This window comes from Chamaea fasciata, unplaced genomic scaffold (assembly GCF_029207755.1).
Source record: "Chamaea fasciata isolate MVZ Bird 193981 ecotype frontalis unplaced genomic scaffold, bChaFas1.0.hap1 SCAF_8, whole genome shotgun sequence".
Taxonomy (NCBI): domain Eukaryota; kingdom Metazoa; phylum Chordata; class Aves; order Passeriformes; family Sylviidae; genus Chamaea; species Chamaea fasciata.
In genome coordinates this window covers 29,761,966-29,780,358 of record NW_027094093.1, presented here as the reverse complement: position 1 = coordinate 29,780,358, position 18,393 = coordinate 29,761,966, and the positions used below count along the sequence as shown (strand labels likewise).

At 43.9% G+C, this 18,393-nt stretch overlaps 1 protein-coding gene across 2 annotated transcripts in view; it reads left to right on the top strand.

The window, feature by feature from the left end:
* Positions 1-13,866, top strand: part of SLC12A8 (solute carrier family 12 member 8) — a 51,003-nt gene extending 37,137 nt beyond the window's left edge. For both annotated transcript variants that reach the window (XM_066190293.1, XM_066190295.1), the window contains exons 9-14: positions 1,086-1,232; positions 4,075-4,747; positions 5,645-5,742; positions 7,281-7,398; positions 9,652-9,712; positions 12,741-13,866. In XM_066190293.1, coding sequence (XP_066046390.1) covers positions 1,086-1,232; positions 4,075-4,747; positions 5,645-5,742; positions 7,281-7,398; positions 9,652-9,712; positions 12,741-12,906 — 1,263 coding nt within the window. In that variant the 3' untranslated portion in view covers positions 12,907-13,866. The remainder of the gene's footprint in view (positions 1-1,085; positions 1,233-4,074; positions 4,748-5,644; positions 5,743-7,280; positions 7,399-9,651; positions 9,713-12,740) is intronic.
* Positions 13,867-18,393: the final 4,527 nt, after the last annotated feature.

Genomic DNA, 18,393 nt, shown 5'->3' with positions numbered 1-18,393 from the left:
CTAAAATGTGGGGGTTTTCTCTCTGCCTGGCCTTTGTGCTGGAGTTACCCCCATGCCTTGCCCTTCTCTGTGCCTGGCTGCTGGCTCTCAGACCTCTGTAGTCTTTCAGGACTCGGGGGTGTCTCAGGTGACCCTAGACCTTCTTTTCCTTATTTTTTGTGTCCATGTCCTTACACTGCCAGGATGGAGCCAGGAGCACTCCCATTTCAAAGCTTTCTTGCACAATGTTTATATTGTGGGATTTTGTGTATTTGGGTGGGGTTTTTTAGATATGCTGTCTGTGCTTGCAGCTCTCAACAGTGGGGACCTGCTTAGGGCGACCCCAGTCCTCACTTCTGTGTGACAGACCAGGAGCTGTCCCTCCTTTCCCTCCACACCTGCAGGAGATGCTCCCAGCTTGAAAGGGTGCTTCAGAAACCAGTTCCAAAACCAGCCTTGTTAGCACTATGGCTTTAAATTTTTTTTTTTATTTTTTCATTTTTTATTTATACATTTCATGTTGGCCAAAGGAAATTCTTTTCTCATTGAAGACAGGAAAATAAGGTCATTGTATTATATCCTTTGGAGCAAGTTTTTTGAGATGCCATTTACTTAAGTGGCAATTTTGATTTGGTTTTGCTGTGGGTTTTCTTTCAGGATTGGTTTTCCCCTCTGAGACACAGGGGTTGGTCTTCCTGTTTTGGATGGTTGTAAGCCTGGGCAGCTTTTCCTGTATGATGTGCTCTGTATATAAGTGATCTCGCCTGAAATAAACTCACTTCCAGTTACTTAAGAGGAATCTAATAGCTGCTGCTTTGCTGCAATTGCTCCAAGTGACAAAGAATTTCTTGGATATGAGCTTGTAAAATGGTTCTGTCGGTACAGGATGTTCAGTATTAAATTACTTTTATGGGATAATTTTCCTGTATTAATTGCTTGTACTTTATACCACAGACCAATTAAATTGTTGCTCTCCCAGGGCTTACTCTGTTCATTTAACAACGTTAGAAAATATGTGTGATCTCTTAAAATACGTGTATTTAAGACTGCTTGGGTGTCTTTAAGGCATAACATAATGAACTTTGCATTCTCTCTGCTTCCTCCAGGTATCCTTGGTGGGTTTTTTGTTTTTGCTAGGGCTGTACATCTCATCCCTGGCCTCCTGCATGGGAGGGCTGTATGGGGCACCCAGGATCCTGCAGTGCATCGCCCAGGAGAATGTGATCCCCATGCTCGCCTTCCTTGGATGTGGGGTTAGTCATCCTTTCTCCAGGATTGCTGTCAAACCTTCACCTAAACTTAAGAAGCCATGATTTCTATGTGTCTGTAGAGTGAGATGGGGGATGCATGAAATGTGAGGAGGGGAAGGCTCAGGATCTGGTATCCCATGCCTAGGCAGAAAAGCCAGGAAATGGGTGGTTTTATAAAAAAAAAACCAAGCATCCATCTGTCTGTGGTCCTTTCCCTGTGTACACTGCCTCTGCTCCAAGCCCTCCCACAGGGTTTGGCACTGTGCAGGGGCAGTCCTGCTTCACCATCCCGGCATCTCACTCACCCACCTCTGCCCCCTGGCCCGAGGCTCTCTGTCCTGCCCCCGGGCACACACAGCCCATCCTGGGCTGTCATCTGTTCCCCCCCCCTCTGACCCACTTCTTCGAGATGTCCCCAGCAGGACAGGCACTTATGATATACCTTTGCCTGTGGGGTTTTCTTGCAAACGCCTTATCAGTGCTGGTGCTGATCCTGGCCATGACTGAAGGAAGTGCCTCCCTCTCCTCTGCCCTCCTGCCCAGGGCAGAAGCCTGTAGCTTTTGTCCCAGCACTTGATGAAATAGATGGTAACTGTCCCTTTACCTTTTATCTCTTTTCTTTCTTATCCTTCTTTCCTGTACATTTTCTTTGATCTGTTCCTATCCTCTGTGGTAACCTCAGCACTGAGTACGTGACCAGTTGTGATGCTGTGGATTCAGTCTGTGTGCAGTGGAGAAGCGGACACTTCTTTGTAAGATAAGGTGCCTTCAGGACACTATTAAATAAAAACAAAGAATAGATTTGAAAAGTTAAGGGTCTTCTAAGCTTTAGATAAGCATTGAAACAAAGTCTTGCCTGGAATATGACAAGAAGTTTTTTCTTTGCTTCACGAAGAGTCTCTAGGCATGAGTCATTCTACTGATATATCAGTCACAAAGGAATCTGTAGTCTTGGGCTATGCATCCATACATGATTTGTCCCTTTTTCTGAATAGGGAGAAAATAATTCCATCACTCTCAATAATCTGCAATACCTAACTGTCTGTACAGAGTGTCTGGAAAAGCCTTATGATGCTTTGCTCCTTCAGAGTGGCTTAAAAATACAGAAAACTATTTTTCAGTATTGATATTTATGAATGTTTAAAAATATTTAAATATTTTATAAGTATAATAATTTTCTCTCTGTTGGGTTGTGTTTCTCAAAGCAGTTTTCTAAACTAAAAGTTACAATAATAGCAAAAATAATAGTAACAATCGTAGGGAAATCAGGAACAGTTATGACTGCAAAAACTTCCAGCTTCTGAAGGCAATTTTGGGGTGATCCCAGAATAAGCTATTCTCTATTTGGCAACACTTGTGAAATTCTCAGTGGTTTAGCAAAGTTGATTCCCTCTCTTCTCTGATAGTTTTCTGTCTTTTTGTCAAGTTTTCTGCTCTGAACTCCAGGCAGAGTGCCATGATGGGAAGGGCTCAAAAAGAGGTGAGAAATCAAAGGCAGATCACTTTTTCCCCTTCCTTCTCTCTGCCACCTTGGGAATTGTTTAGATTTGGGGTTTGGAAAGTAAATACATTTAATTTGTCTTTACCAGTCTACTCTGCATCAGTTCTTTTTCATGGTTGAAGGAGGTGGTGTGGTCACCATAACCCCAGCTGATGGGAAGGATACAAATGCTTTCTGTGGAGTTAAATCCAAGCCAGATGCATCCTGAGATCATCCCATCTGTTCCCCATCTCAGTACATCTTTCTGATACTGAAGATGCTTTCTGAGATCCGTTTTCCTTTGTCCCTGAGATGTATTTTTGTTCATTCTGAAAAGATGTAATGGTCCAGAACTTGTCCCCTTTTCTATTAATAAATAGAAGTGGAGGAAACAGAAATAGTTTCCATTTGAGCTGTGTGTTTATTAAAGAAATAAATGCAGTTAAGTGAAAACTTAGGGTATTTTGTAAGCTATCTTGTAAGATATTTTTAAGCAAAGTCTTTGCACAGCTTTCACAGCTTTGTCAGGTGGCAAAATGGCAAGGAGGTGCCTGGTCTGAGGAAAGGTATGTTAGACCTGGGATTAAAGTTCCTGAGCTGAAGGCTCAGGTGTTTCCACTCCCAATGCTCTTTGTTTTGTGCATGTTCTCCAGTCCCAAAGCACAGGAGCAGGCAATGTTTCCCCTGGCTGCCTGCCCTCCTGACACCTGCCTGGCATTGCTGGAGCTGACTGCCACCCCCAGCCTCCTCACCTGCCCAGCCTCACTGCTGCTTTCCCCCTGCTGCTGGGGTGGATTGAAGGAGGGAGCCCCACGTGCAGAGCCTTGGCAGGCCATGGGTTCAGCTCAGCTCCCTGGCAGGGCAGGGCCAGAAGCTGCTGATGTGCAGCTGGCACTGCTTCATGCAGAGCTTTTCCAAGGGCAGCATGAGGGAGCCTTTTGGGTAGGCAGTGATGCAGAGTCCTGTAGAATAATTAGAGATGAACAGTTAACTCTAATTAACGCGTTTTATTCCCGTTAGACTTCCCATAAGCCCCACAAATCTCTCTGAAGGTTTATTGCTGCTTTAATGACATTGTTTTACCATGGAGATACGAGTGAGAGTGGATGAATTTACCAAAGAAAAGGCTTGAATAAGGCTTAGGAATGAAGTGGAAGCTCAACAGCTTTTGTCTTCCAGTCTGTTCTTTAATTTATTAGGCCTGTGAGCCTCTGCATGTTTGCACATGCATGCATGTTTTCATGACTTGGGGGGTGCTGCAGCCAGCCCAGGCAACTGCATACGGCAGCTGAGCAAGTGGGGAATCCTCATGGTAAGGTTAATGGTTATTAATTTAAATGTAATCTTGTTTTATTTGGGAACTAGAAAGGCCCCAACAAGACTCCAGTGGCTGCAATTTGCTTAACGAGTCTCATCACCATGGCTTTTGTCTTCATTGGGCAAGTGAATGTTCTTGCTCCCATAGTTACCATCAACTTCATGCTGACATATATTGCTGTGGACTATTCCTATTTCTCAATATCCTTGAGCTACAACATTCAGCAGAAACCTGAAGAGACCCAGATGGAAACTGCTAGACCTGCTCACTCTTCCCAGCCTTTAATTTTCAACAAGCCCCCCAGCCATGCAGCAGATGGGGTAATTCAAAGCAGATCAAATGGCACCTTGCTGGAATTCAAAAAAGACATGGACCAGCTTTTTAAGCCATTTCTTAGTGAGCCAAGTACTTGCAAAAGAGAAGGTGCTGAGAATTTAACCCAAAAGGCCAAACGAAAGAAGGCAAGGAAGCCAGCCAAGCAGACATTACAAGACAGCTTTCTCCTAGATCTCCACCACGATGCTCCCCCAGCTCAGGAGGGCTGGGATGAGACCACGGAGCCCCACGAGAAGCAGCAGGATGTGGATGAGCAGGGCTGTCAGTGGGGTGCAGATCTGTGCCCATCACCCCCTGTGGATGCCCAGCACACACCCAGGATGCTGGAGCAGAAGGAAGAGCTCTGCAGTGAAGTGATGATGCTCCCTGGCCCAAGGGGAGAAGGTAAGGGCTGTATACAGGAGACGGACATCTCCATGTTCAGAGGAAATTGTTTATAACCTTGGTCCTTCCAGTGCTTTGCTGAAGGCAGGCATGAAACGAGCTTTATATGGGGCTGTCATCCAGTGATTCATGGCAATAATATCATTTATTCCAGGTGAGGGTAGAGTTCATTGCAATGCATCACAGGAGAAGTTCCAATGCAATTTCCTACAGAAGATTAATCACAGGAAAGCAGGCAGGACTAAATTTAGTGTTGGGTTGTTTACGATATGCTCATAATTCTTCACAGGCATGCTGAGTGCTGTACATTGAAAAGGGTTTAGGTGTATCTTGGGATTTACTTCATCCTGGTGTGGGGTAGGATGGTTGGAGCTGTGTGACTTTAAAACTCATGCTATCAAAATCCACTGGTCTCCACAACACAGGTGGAGTCTGTAACTCAACATCCATAGGTGAAGATCTGAATTTGTTCTGTTGGTGATGTGGGTGTTTGATGCAGCACGTGTGCAGGGAGTTTGTAACTCCAGTGCTGTAGTGTTTCATAATTACCATTATCATAGACCATTTCATCATCAGCATCAGTCAGTTAAGCTTCCTAAACCCCTCTGAGGGAGGAAAGTATTATTTTTCTTATTTCACAAACTGTGAAACTGAGGCAGAGATAGACAGATGCGGCCTTCAATTGTACTTAGCAGCAGAGCTAGCAACTTTCTGACTTTTTCTTGCACTTCTTTTCAGTTTTCATTTTAGAGGTTTTGGTTTCACTCTGTCATACCCAAATGTCAGCTAGAAGTTTTGCTTTGGTTCCTGGAATCTGATAATGTAAAGCAGAGGAAAAAAATCCCACATTTTATCTCCTTTCTAATATCTTTTTTTTTTTTTTTTCATTTTCTTTAGAATCATCTATAAAGGAACAACATCCAGAACTGGGAATTCAGCAAATACCAGAATCCTTCTACTCCAGATTTTTCAGTCACTGGATTTCTTTTGCTGGTGTAAGTAATTTTCTTTTATGTTGAGCAATGGTTTGTGATTGTAGAAAGCAGAAATAAATTTATCACATACTGCAGTGTAAATACTCCAGTACCTTAAATAATGGCTTTTGATTCTCATATTCCAGGTTACCTGAAGTAAATACTCCAGGTAGCATGCATCCAGCATTCAAATTCAGGGAAAGCCCAATGGCATGTTAAATTAAATAACAACAGGAAAACCCCCAAACAAACAAACAAACAAACAAGCTCCAACCTAACTCAAAAGTACAAATTCAAAGTCTGGAGTATTAGGACTTTAAAGATGCATGGCTGCATGAGTAAAAAAAAAAAAAAAAATCATTGTCCCTCTTTTCACTATGTGCCAGTCTGCTTTTTCTTGCTGTGTAATGGACTGAGACATCTTCAAAGCTGTATTGCTTTTAGTAATGGGCCAGTTTCTGCAAGCTTGGGGTGGGGTTTCATTAGTGCTGACTTCCGGATACCAGCAGCCCAGCTATGAAATTCCATCTTTTGAGGGAGGAAAGGAGAGCATTCCTACAGCATGCTACTTTAAATAACTTTTAAATAGCTTCTGCCTCAAGCTGCTGAGAAGTTTAAGACACTTAAATTCATCTTGGGAAAGATGGATTATTGGGCAGATGACAGAGAAAGGGTCAGATATACATAATGAATGAGCCATATGGCTTTGCTGCCTGGATGAGGATTTCATAGCTGTGCATAAAATGTAACAAACCCACTCAAACAGGCCACCAAACCCCGTTAGTTTAATACTCAGATGGAGTCTGACACCTGCTTTTCAAATTCATCGCTGCTGCTGCCAGCAGCCAGCTCCTGGTGAGGGGTCCCAGTGGGCTGCAGCATCAGGGGTGGGCTGGGAGTGGTGGCCCCTCTTTAGGATGACATCTTTGGGAGGTTGTGTGCTGATGCCATCTCTGGGCTCGTATCTAACGTGGCTCCCAAGTGCATGCCATGGCAGAGCCATCAGCTCTCTGCCTTTGCTGGGGAATTTGCTTATGGAGGTGATGGATGTGCTCATTAAAGCAAACTTGGTTTCCTGTCAATAATCAGGCTTGGGAGGAGGTTGCAACAGAGCTGGGATGGGATTGACAATGCAAAATAAAATCACAAGAACAGAAATTGGCTCCTCTGCCCTCTCTCTTTGAGCTTCACCAATTGTGTCATTTGGGACTATTTTAACTCTTTCTTTGTGTGTTGACCCTTGCTGTTCCAACCATCTCCCATGGAGATGCTACCTCTGCCCCCATTTGTATGCAACCTGAGCCAAATCTCCTCCTGAGCTGGTGAGCCTCTGGATACTTCTCTTGGAGAAGCCCAGGCAGAGACCCACGCTGCCTCTGGGACCCAGGGAAGCTCACTGGAACTACCTCTATGCTGCTGAAGGTGACACTGTAAACCTGTGCTGTCCCTCCTTTTAAGAGTGAGACCAAACGAGGCGCCCTGTAGCATGGAAGCCTGGGCTTTGACATGGTCTTGCCTCCCAGACTCTGGGGTAACCCCAAAACATGTCTTTCCACTAGGCAATTGTGTCCCTCATCATAATGTTTGTCATTCAGTGGATCTACACCCTTGTTAGCCTGGGAGCAGGGGTTATTCTGTATTTCTACATTGGCCAAGTGAGCCCAGGACTCCCTCTTGGTGAGTGTTTTTTTTTTTTTTCCTGTATTATTAAACCTGCTTAAAAATTCATTAAACTTTAATTTAACTTAATTAGGAATTGAGACTCTTGTGTTTAATGTGCAGGTGACACAGTGAACAGTGACAATTTGTTTCATTGCTAATGTTAATACTTTTTCTCTCTGAGTCTTTAATTTTCTGTTAGATTCTAACTTAAACTAGCATTGCTTTGATAGTTTGAAGATGGTGTTTATTGCTTTATTATATTGTGCTTTAAATGGCAAAACCAGATACTAAGATTTGATAGCGATGGCAGTTTGTAAATGTATCCCAGCAATGAGAAAAATCTGCCATAAATAAGTTTTATTAAACCTGATCAATCTAAACCCACCTGAGAGAAGTTTAAGGAAAACGGGAATTATGACCAGTGTCTCATCAAATCTCAGCATTCATAACTGTGGAACAAGAGCCTTTTGATTCCAGAGCTAAACACATTGAATATGTTGGGAACATAATCTGGGAAAATACTTTTAGGCAGAGGGCATTAGAAAGATCTGTGCACATGATCGGCTTAAACAAGTTCAAAATTAAACAGTGGAGCACATTCAGCAAGCAGCTCATGAGAGCTCACAGCTCCTTGACAAGGCCACTGGGGGGGTTTGGGGTGCTCTGTATCTTTGAAGGGGCATGGTGTGGGCATCCTCACCTGCTCATGAGTGTATTCATCCATCCATCCATCCATCCATCCATCCATCCATCCATCCATCCATCCATCCATCCTTCCATCGGCAGGTGTGTGAGGTGCATAGCTGAGTGCATGCCAGTTTTTTGTCCAGGATGAGAAAAATCAAGAGCCTGAGTTCATATGCAATATCTGCAGAAATAGCTACCTGTGTTAATTTAGGTGAAAGATTATTAGACAGTAGGTATGTACATACTAGATTTCAGAAAAGCAGATGATGAGAAACCAAAAACTAATCACCACCTTCCAAACATTGCTCAATTGTTCTTTTCTTGCTCTTGAGCGACTTCCTTTCTATGTATCTGTAGGGGATAGTTGAAAGGAGCTGAGATCATGGATAGTAGTTGCTAATTTGTATCTTTTAAAAAATATATACATTTTAAGAAATTGTTTATGGCCCCCATATGTTAAAACGCAAATAATGTTTTCAGGTGTTGGAGCCTTTTGCCTTTGTATACTCACTGTACACTCACTGTATTATATTTCTGTAATATGCTTTTGAACTATTTACCAAAAATTGCTTAAAAAAATCTGTCAGTGTGTAGAGGTTTTTGGAAGCTGATCTGAGAAACAGTGGCATGATTAGACATTTTTTTCTTGGTTTCTTTTGCCACGTGCATTCTCATGCATACAGTAAAACAATGCATGCCATTGAAAATGTTAGAAGTGAATGCTCAAAATTCAGCCTGATTTTTACTTGACTGCGAGGGAATGTTATGGCTGTGAGGGAATGTTATTTTGCGGTCACAAGGCTCTGATGATCTGTGAGTTTGTTCTTCAAAGGATCAAACAACCCTTCTGTCTGGAAAGGCTGGGAGACACTGGCCTGAGAGATGTTCTGGATTAGGTGCTAGATGAAGAGCTGACCTTGGGAGGAGAAATGCCCTGTGGTTGACACATCCCTTCTCTCTCTTCCTCTCCAGCAGCCTAAGCTAAATCCATCAGGTGCTGACAGGGCTTGGTTCTCCCTCTCCCTCACCATAAACTTCTCCTGCTGCTTCTGCTTTCAGCTCTGGCACTTTCTTGCCCCTACAAGGACCCAGTGCAGGAAACTAACTCTCCCGAGAAATCAGAAAAGAAATCAGTGTTGGTGTAATAAGCTAAGGCAGCTCTCCATTGGGTCAGACAAGAGGGAATGAATGGTGAGACCACAGCCACTCTGACTGAGGTTGGCTAAATGGCTCTTCCTGTCTCCCCATCCCTGAGGTGGGAATAGTTTTTGCAGTCTAGGGAGTGAAAGGTACTGTGCGGGGGGTCTATGCTTTGCTCATGTTTTACTGGGGTTTAACAAGCTGTCAGGCTGGGAACACATTGCTGTTCTCCATAGGAAATTTGGGTTCATATCTGGACAGTTGTTTAAAAGCCACAGCACGTAGGAAGACTGCAGGAATGTTCTCACTATCACAAAATCTTTGGGTACTGCAGGCTAATAACAAGCGTGCTGGTTTGAGATTTTATGCAAAAATTCAGTGGTGTAATGCTATTATGAGAGAATTAGCAGCATACTGACTTCTTGTGCCTTTTCTCCATAGGAGCAGCAGCAAATTTCAGTTTCTTTGGCTGGATTAAGTCGGTTTTGATCACTTCATGCAGGTTGGTACCAGTCACTTGGCAGTGACCAACACACTGCTCGTTGTTCCCGTGACTCACTAATGAGCATAGAGAGGGCTGGAAGAATTGACTTGCTTATTACCTTAAGCAGTCTTTCTGGCCCTTCTTGCATACTCAGGGTTATTCTTGCTTTATGGTAAAAAGATCTGTTTGCTCCCATTAGCCTGGCATATGGCTGGCTCTGTATGTGGGGAAGCAGGAGTCTCCTCTGCTTTGTGTGTGGAAATGTCAGCTGATAACCATATCTTGGTTCCTGAAGCTTTATCTTACCCCAAAGGTCTGTGCTCAAAATTTACGGCTCAGGTTGAACTGGAAAATCTGAAAGGAGATGAGAAATTGGAGATTCCTTCTCTTCCACCCATCATTCACCACAAGTGAATTCCTCTGGTAGTGGTGGAACAGGCACACATGGCAGCTGTGTTCAAATTTCAGAGAGGAAATATGGGCTGGGGCAGCTGCAATAACTCAGGCAAATATGATAAACAGGGTCTTTGGTGAAGGATCCATTCAGTATTGAGTTTGCATGGGACTGCAATAGCATTGTCTTGGGCTTTTGATTCCCAGAAGACCTTGAGGAGTTTTTTTTTGGTTTGTTATTAACTAGTTTTGTTAGACTTATTTGATGCTATTAATTATTAATTCCATCACGTTGGGTTTCCTATAGCAGCTTATGAGCACCTCTGCCTGTGAGCAGTGGGCTTTGAGTTTCTCAGTCTGTTGGGTTTCTTTTTTGTTGGGGTGAGTGAACACAAGGACTGTGCAACACGAGCTGCCATGCATTATATGTGCCAATTTAAATAAATAAATGAAATAATGAATAATAAATGAAAAATATATGAAAGTCCAGGCAATTAAGCACAATTAAGCACTTTCAAAATAAATTCAAGTCCAGACAATTAAGCACATTGGTCTGTCTTGCCCGGTCCTGTCTCTGTCCACAGTTCCTATAACATGACCACGTGCTTTTGGTAGCAGAGGTGGTTGGGGAGAGAAGCCAGGGGTGAGGGAATCTCTCTGAGGTCCCCATGGTAGGTCTTAGACACAACAGCACTTAATTTATACCTTAATTTAAACCATTTAACAAAAGAGTCTTACGGAATTATGATGCCTTTGCATCTTCTAAACAGGTAAAAGGTTGAATCTTGAGGAGTGGGGGAATCAGCCCAGGCTCTGTCATCAGCATTTGTCCTCCAGGTGTAGCAAACCTGAGAGTTCACTGCTCTGAGAGGCCCCACTCAGAGGGGGGTGCTGGTATCAGCCCACTGTGGGCAGGAGAACTCAAAGGGTCTCACTCTGGACTGCTGCTTACAGTGTAGCAAGAGACTTGGCTTTGGTCATAGTAATTTTCCATCCTGGCCACAATTTTTGTCAGTAACTTTCTTTGAATGTTCTATAACAAAAATGTTGTTCCACTTGGGTTGTTACTCATGCAAGAAGAATAAGTTTCCAAGGATATTCATTAAAAACCAGGAGCTGTTAGCATTAGTTCCCTGGAGCCGACAGTGTTTCTGATAAGCTCAAGAGGAGCTGAGCCCAGGTGCTGTTTGTTAAAGCTGAGGCCTAACAAGCATTTCTCAGATCACAGTGCAGCCCGAGGGGCAGGGGAGTGGGATGCACCACCACATGTGTTTTCTGCATATCCCATTCTGATAAAGGGATTGTTCCCTGTCCCCTTGCACGACATCTGCTTGGGCTGGTGACACAAGCCCAAGCCAAGGGTGAGGAGTTGAGGCTGGGAACTGGGTGAGTGGGGCCATGCTGAAATGCTGCCAGAATTACTCTTGGCACGGTGAGCCAGACCCTGCTGCTTCACATCCCGAGCAGTTCTGTCTGCCTCCACCCTAGGCAGATTTGTGGCTGGTCATTTCAACTCTGTGCCTCTGTGATGACAGAACAGCATTTTCCTCCCAGCTGTCCTTTGGTTCATCTCAGTTGTGTCTCCTGCCTGTTGCCAGAAATCCCCATGGGAGTCTGGTTGAGGTGTGAGGCTTCATGGAGAATGACCACTTGTGGAAAGGAGAAATTATCCCTGCCTCTCATGTGGAGAGGTGCTGTTGTCACAGGGGATTTTATCTTTGGGTTACCAGACCAACAAAGTCCTTGGTTCTTTGGCCAGTGCAATCGATTAGCAAAGACCCTGCCAAGGAAGGCTGAGGGGAGATCTGGTGAGTGCCCAAGGTAGAAACTGGTCCTGTTTTTCTCCCCTTGAAAAGTGCAATCTCTGGGTCATCCAGACAGCTTGGTCACCTTATCCTGGTGCCAGGGCTCCTGCTCTTACTGGCACAGAGACACCTTGGGCTCTGCTTGGGAGTCAGGTGGGTCATTTTGAAGCCCATCTACACTGTGCTGCAAGAAATTGCATAGAAGTAATTTAGAGGTTTTTTTTTTTTCTGAGCCCTGTTTTCCTGAAATCCAGTCAAGATATTTTAATGAATCGGAGAAAAAGAATAAATCCCATTAGACTGCAAGGGAGTTGGAGGCAGCCAAGGGTTCTTGACACCTCTAAGGCTCTTAGGTGCTTGCTGAGGTCTTAGTCAGTGCTATATTTGTCTTACAGTTTTGAATAAAAGTGCCAATAAGGTTTTCTTAAAATCATCTTCTAGGATGAAGAGATTGCAGGAAAATCTCCTGTTTTAAATGAAGTTACAAAAATTATTGCAATTTGTTTCTTGTTTAGGAAACCACAAAAAGGATATTTTTCATTAAAAATGATTTGTGCTCCTTCTTTTCTTGCTCAGTGTGGAAGGTGTTGGCGTAGTCAATATCCAAAGAGGAAACCCATTTGTTACTAAAATGTATATTTTGCACTGTTTATTCGGGGAAAGGGAGTACATCTTTTATGTGCCTCCTAAGAAAAATGCCTTCAGGTTAACACTGTGCCTCCAAAGGGCACTGAGAAGGATTTAGCCTCTCCTGGAATCACCGTGCCTTGTTTGCACAGCCCAGAGCATGGCTGGTAATGGATAACAGACAAGGGGTGATGTGGGCACCTCTGCTTCTCTGTTTGCAGGAGAAGGCCAACTCCCAAGGAGCAGATCGTGGTGACACCATCCTTTGCAACAGTTGGGATGGAGACCAGGCAGCTCACCGAGGAGAACGCAGACTTCGCCTCACGGGACCGCTACCACCAGTCCTCGCTCATCAGCAGAGAGGAATTTGGGAGCCAGTTCCAGTGAAGGACACACACACACACACACACACACACACAAAAAAAAAAATCAATCCATTACTTCAAAAAGAATCCAGAAGTGCTAATGGCTGCCACGGGTGCCTTTTGAAATACTTGAATATACGCACAAAGAATGTGAAGAGCTATTTATGTAGTTGAGGCTTGTTTATTTATGCAAACGACAACATTGCTGGGCTTCAAACCTTACCCAAACTGAGAGGAAAAAGTGGAAATGAAAGGGCCAGTCCAGGGAAGTGATGAGTTACTGAAGACAGTATAGCCCTTTAAAAGAATTCAATTATAAGCCCTACTGAGTTCTAAAAACGGTTGCTGCTCTAAAAGCTTACAACACCCCATTTCAGATGTCCTCTGGGTGACCTGGGACACTCTGCCTGGGAGCAGTGATGTTGACAGCAGGAGCTGGTGCCCCCCTCCCAGCTGTGCCACGGATGGATGCGACCTTCCAGGTCAATTCACTTCTCCTCTAGGCATGAATTTCCCTGCTTGTAATACAGTAATTTTCTACCTCAGCATTTCAATTACCAAGGTCTTAGAAAGTATTTTAAGACATTAGACAATAGGCCAGAATCAGTGGCAAGTATGAGAAGATTATGAAGTATATTCACAACTGAAATCACACATTTAAATGCAGTAATGCAGGGTAATGACCTCTTCTGTAAAACTGTGAAATTATGTCTTAGAAGCTGTTCATAGTTATTTCCCACATCCTTTCTGATGTGAGAGCTGAGACCTGATGAAATAGCTGGGCCCACTTAGACCGTCTCTTGGCTGAAGGGACAGATGGTTCAGAATTGCTTTTGCAAAATATGTTTAGCCTCAGCACCACACATCAGTTCTGACATTATGAGGAGGGGGAAAATCACTGCCTTTCACTTTGTTTCATCTCTGATAATTTCAGCCTTTAGATTATTTATTTCTCCTCCTGTGCAATAAAAGCCTGAGACACCAAGAACTCCTCTCCATCATTTGTGTGGGCACTCCCGATGCCTTTGAGCACCATTCCAGTTGCCAGTGCTAAGTGCCCTGGTTGTTACTGGGTGGGGTGGATGGCATCCCATGCTCTGGCCATCTGCAGCTTTGGCTTTTTCGGTTTTCTTACAGAGGGAGGCACAGGAGGCTTTCTGCTGACATGGAGAAAAGAGCCACCTTGGTGCACTGCAGAAAGTGTATTCCTTTTTCAAGGTTGCAGGTCTTTGACTAAGCGCTTTTAACTTTAATTATCTCAATAGAGGCAAGAGGGAAGTGGTGTTTGTGTGACCAGCTCTGAGCCACCTCAAATCAGTCATTCAGTGTTGGAAACACCTTTCCAGCATTCCTTTCCTCCTGCTTCTTGCTGTTGCTTTCCAAAGAACCTGAATCTGCTGTGTGGATTTTGGGTCCATGTTGAAGCTTCCCCTGGGTTGCCTGGGGCCAGTGGCTCCAGAGAGCCTTCCCTGCACTTGTAGCATTCTTAACCTTGGCAGATATCCCTGCTCTGCAAACTTCAAACACTCCTTGCTGCTGCCCCACTGCTGGCAAGCTGCTTGGTGCTGTGTTACAGTTTCATACCCAACCATAATGCCATTACTGTAAAATCTTTCGTTTCACAAAGTCCGGTCACATCCGTGGTCCCTTTCCTCCCAAGTCAAGGATTGCTCAGCCTTGCATTTCTCTGTAGCTTGAACAAAAGAAAACCCCAGACCATGGCATGAGGAGATGAATAGGCAGGATTTCCTAGGTAGCTTCTTTGTTGGCTACCAAACAATTTAATTCCCTTTTTAAAATAAGACATGAGGTAGGAGATCCAGAGAGGGAGGGTGGGGAAGGTCCTTGGCTGTGTATCTCGCTCACTGAGGAGTTGCACTGGTTGAAACCAGATGATTTGGGGGAGAGCGTTTGCCTCTTCAACACTGTGACTCCTGCTTGTCCCCAAAGCTGGGATGTGATGGGCCCTTGGTCCCCATTGGTCTAGCAGTACTGGGGGGACATCCCACAGCTTTTCTTTCAGCCAAGTGTGCAGCAGATGTCCCCTTCTCCTGCCACCACCGTCCAGCAGCCCTTTGCACCTCAGCATCCTCTGGAAATATTCTAGTTGTGTTTGTGTGCTGCCCAAGCCTTTGCTGGCTGCCAGGGAAAGGGGCAGTGTAGGGGCCATGTAGGGGCCTGGGGAGGGGACATCTGTAGGGCTCTGGGGTGCGGGGATGGGTTGTGTCTTGGTATATCTGGAAAAAGGCAGCAGTGGTTCTGGCATCAGTGCTGGATGGCTATTGCTGCTCTTGAGACCTGGCAGTGGAGGAAATGCCCTGCAGAATGCACTGTTCCAGGGGTTCCTGGTCTTTGGGCTCCCCGTACTGCTGCTGGAGGAACTCTACCACCTCCTTCACTGACACCTCCACCACCACAGCAGGAAGCAGCTCCTTCCATCACCTGGCAAGCACAGACACCTGGTCCTTCCTTGTAGCTGCAGGGAGAAATGCATTGCACAAGGCTGATTTCCTTGCTCCAAGGGTACAACAACCTTCCTGGGTAATGCTTGGAAAGGGACGTGCTGATCTTCCCTGGAGCATTATCTCTGGTGTAGTTAACGGCAAGAGTGACAGGAAACCTTGTTTTAGCACCAGTGGTCCTGCAGTTTGGGTAGCATTGGAGATCTCATGAGTCCACACACTACAGGAACACAGGGCTTTGCACATCAAGGAAACTTTTCCAGCAGGAAAGAAAGGAAGCAAGCAGTTGTACAGCTAAAGATCATGGTGTCACATAAAAAAATGGTTGTAGCTTTGGTAGCACTCAAAAAAAGAACAAAACCAACAAACCAACCCCCCCCCCAAAAAAAAAAAACCAAAACAGGGTGAAATTAGGTGGGCAGGAATCTATTGTTTTCACATTCAGTGGCTGAAGGGAAGAAATGTGGGTGGGGATTGCTCCTGCAAGTGGTGATGTGCTGCTTTCATCCCCTGAGAGCCAAGCTGTGCCACCACATGCTGGGGCTTTCATGAAGCTTCCCTGAAGGTTAGTTTGGGACCCAGCTCTTAGCATCAGATGGCTTGTATATCAAGGTTGCAGCTTGGGTAATGTAATTATGGAAAGGCCTTACTATTTTTTAAGCCATGTAAGCTTTTTTAACATCTATAATTATTTTCCTTTTGGTTTGAAATTTGATTTTTTCTTTATAATTATTGTTATCATTATTATAATTATGCAAGAAATGAAAATGGTCTGCAATTGCCCAAGGTCTGAAAACATTTGTTTTTGAGAGAGATGTGGATATGGCACATGGTTTTTTTCCTTTTGAAGACTCCAGCTGTAAATTGGTGGCTCTACTTTTGATGGTTTCCTTTGCAGAGCATACAAGCACAGAAGGTGGTTGAGGATAAATATTTTATTACTTGCCTTGCAGTACTGCCTGGAAACTCATGCTGCATTTATGATCCCTTAGCACTAAACAGGTCCAGAAATTGGAATTTTCTGCCTCAAAAAACTTCCAGCACAAATAGTCAGCAATAAGAATGGGCAGAAGAAAAGTGCAGTTTTGTTGTGATATTGGCATTAAGAGACAATTTCTCAGTTGGTATAAATTGTCATCCACCTGGATCTGTGTCCCATTAGGAGTCTGCATAGGGAGAATCAAGCTCATTTAATTCATATCTTATCTCAAACTTGTCTTTATTTTTTTTTTTTCTCTCAATCCGCTTTGAGTTTCCTTGGATGGCTATTGCTGTGTATGGTGGCAAAAATATCTCACACCTGCCATGGCCACTTCTTCACAGGACATAGTTGTGACCGCAGCATTGAAGCAGCAAAGATGGGTGTCAGAATATGGAATGATGTTTGTGTTCATGACTGAATTAAGGCACAAGGGGCTCTCTGTACCTTATGAGGTGGTTTGCTTTCACCCATGTGCCTCTGTTTTAGATTCACACAGGCAGAGTTTCTTAAACAGCATCATACTTACACCTGCAAGGTCAGAAGAGGTTTGCTGAAGCACGGGAGCCAGCCTAGAATTAACATTTAGGTTAGTGGGAAATGGAGGGCATTTGAATTATTGCCCTTGCCTGGTGAATTTTAGAGAAGGCAATTACAGGGATAAAAGAAAGGAGATTTTGTAGACAACCTATAAATTTGTTAACTCTGTATGAAAGTGGAATACAATGCACTTGTTATGTTCTGCAGTGGTGTCTTGCTGCAACCCAGATTTGGCACAGCATCCCTTAAACCTAAGACAAGGTGAGACCTCAGCAGTAACAGCCTTAAAAGCTACGGATGAGAGGCTCTAGCAGCAAATTGCAGGCTAAAAATAAATCACTTTAAAGCCCATACGGCACAGGAGAGGCTCCTTTCCTCTCTGCCTTCTGCTCTTTGTGGCTTTTTTTCACATGATCTTTATGCTCATATTCCCCAATACGTGAGATTTGTCCTCCTTGTGCAAGACCAAAAAAAAAATAAAAAACAAAAACATGGGTGCTCCCAGAAACTTTGTGATAGAGGAGCACACCTGTAACTTTATTGGATCCAAGTGTCCCCTCTAAATTTCACTGGGGGAGTCTTTCCAGATTTAAGGGCACTGCTCTGAAGTGTTTAGCTCAGCTCCAGAATGTCTGCGTGTGCTCCAAACCAGAGCTGGCTGAAAAAGGTCCTAAAAGAAATAAATAAGAAATTAAGAATTGCTTCTTCCCAGATGGATTTAGATGGCTGATTTATTTATTTTCCCCCCAGAAAATAAGGGATTTTTTTTTCCAGTGACAGGATTCAAAATGCAATATGATTTCAAGTTGTGCACTTTTCTGTGAGGGATGAAGAGAGATCACAAGACCCGTATCCATCCTGACCTCCAAATGTCAAATATCTGGAACAAACTGCTTCCAATGGAGGTACAATGCAAGCAGTTCTTGTTAAAATAAATCGATAAAATACCGCCACCCCCAAAATTTCAAGAAAAATGCTTGCTTATTAAGTGCCTTTTGGATGATTGGTATCCATTAATGGATGGCTTGCAGCATCAAGAGGAGATGCAAAGGTAATTAATTACTCAGGAACTATTTGTCCACTTTGGAAACTCAGGGCTTTTAATAACAAATTCCAGGAGGAGAAAATATTCACTTTATACCTTAATTCATCATCAGTTTAAAACTTGTCTGAGGTTTATGAGCCTGATCCAAGTTTTGGACAGATCTGGGATGAGTTTCAAGGGAGCTGCAGGAGTTTCATGACATCGGCTGTGCTGCAAGAGGCTCCTGTGGATTCAGAGAGAAGGGACTAGTCACTGTAATCCTCACAAAGTGCTACAGGGATGCCTCTTCTGCAAAGACTCTCATGGTTTTTGGTGATTTCAGACCAAAACAATGCAGAACCCAGCAAATTCTGTCACATGTCTGCAGCCCCTCAATCTGGAAAATGGAAATCAAGGTGAAATAAAAACACACTGTGTTTTTCCTCCCCCAAAACAAGGTGATGGGCAGGTTTCAATTAACCAATATCAATCATGTTTTATATA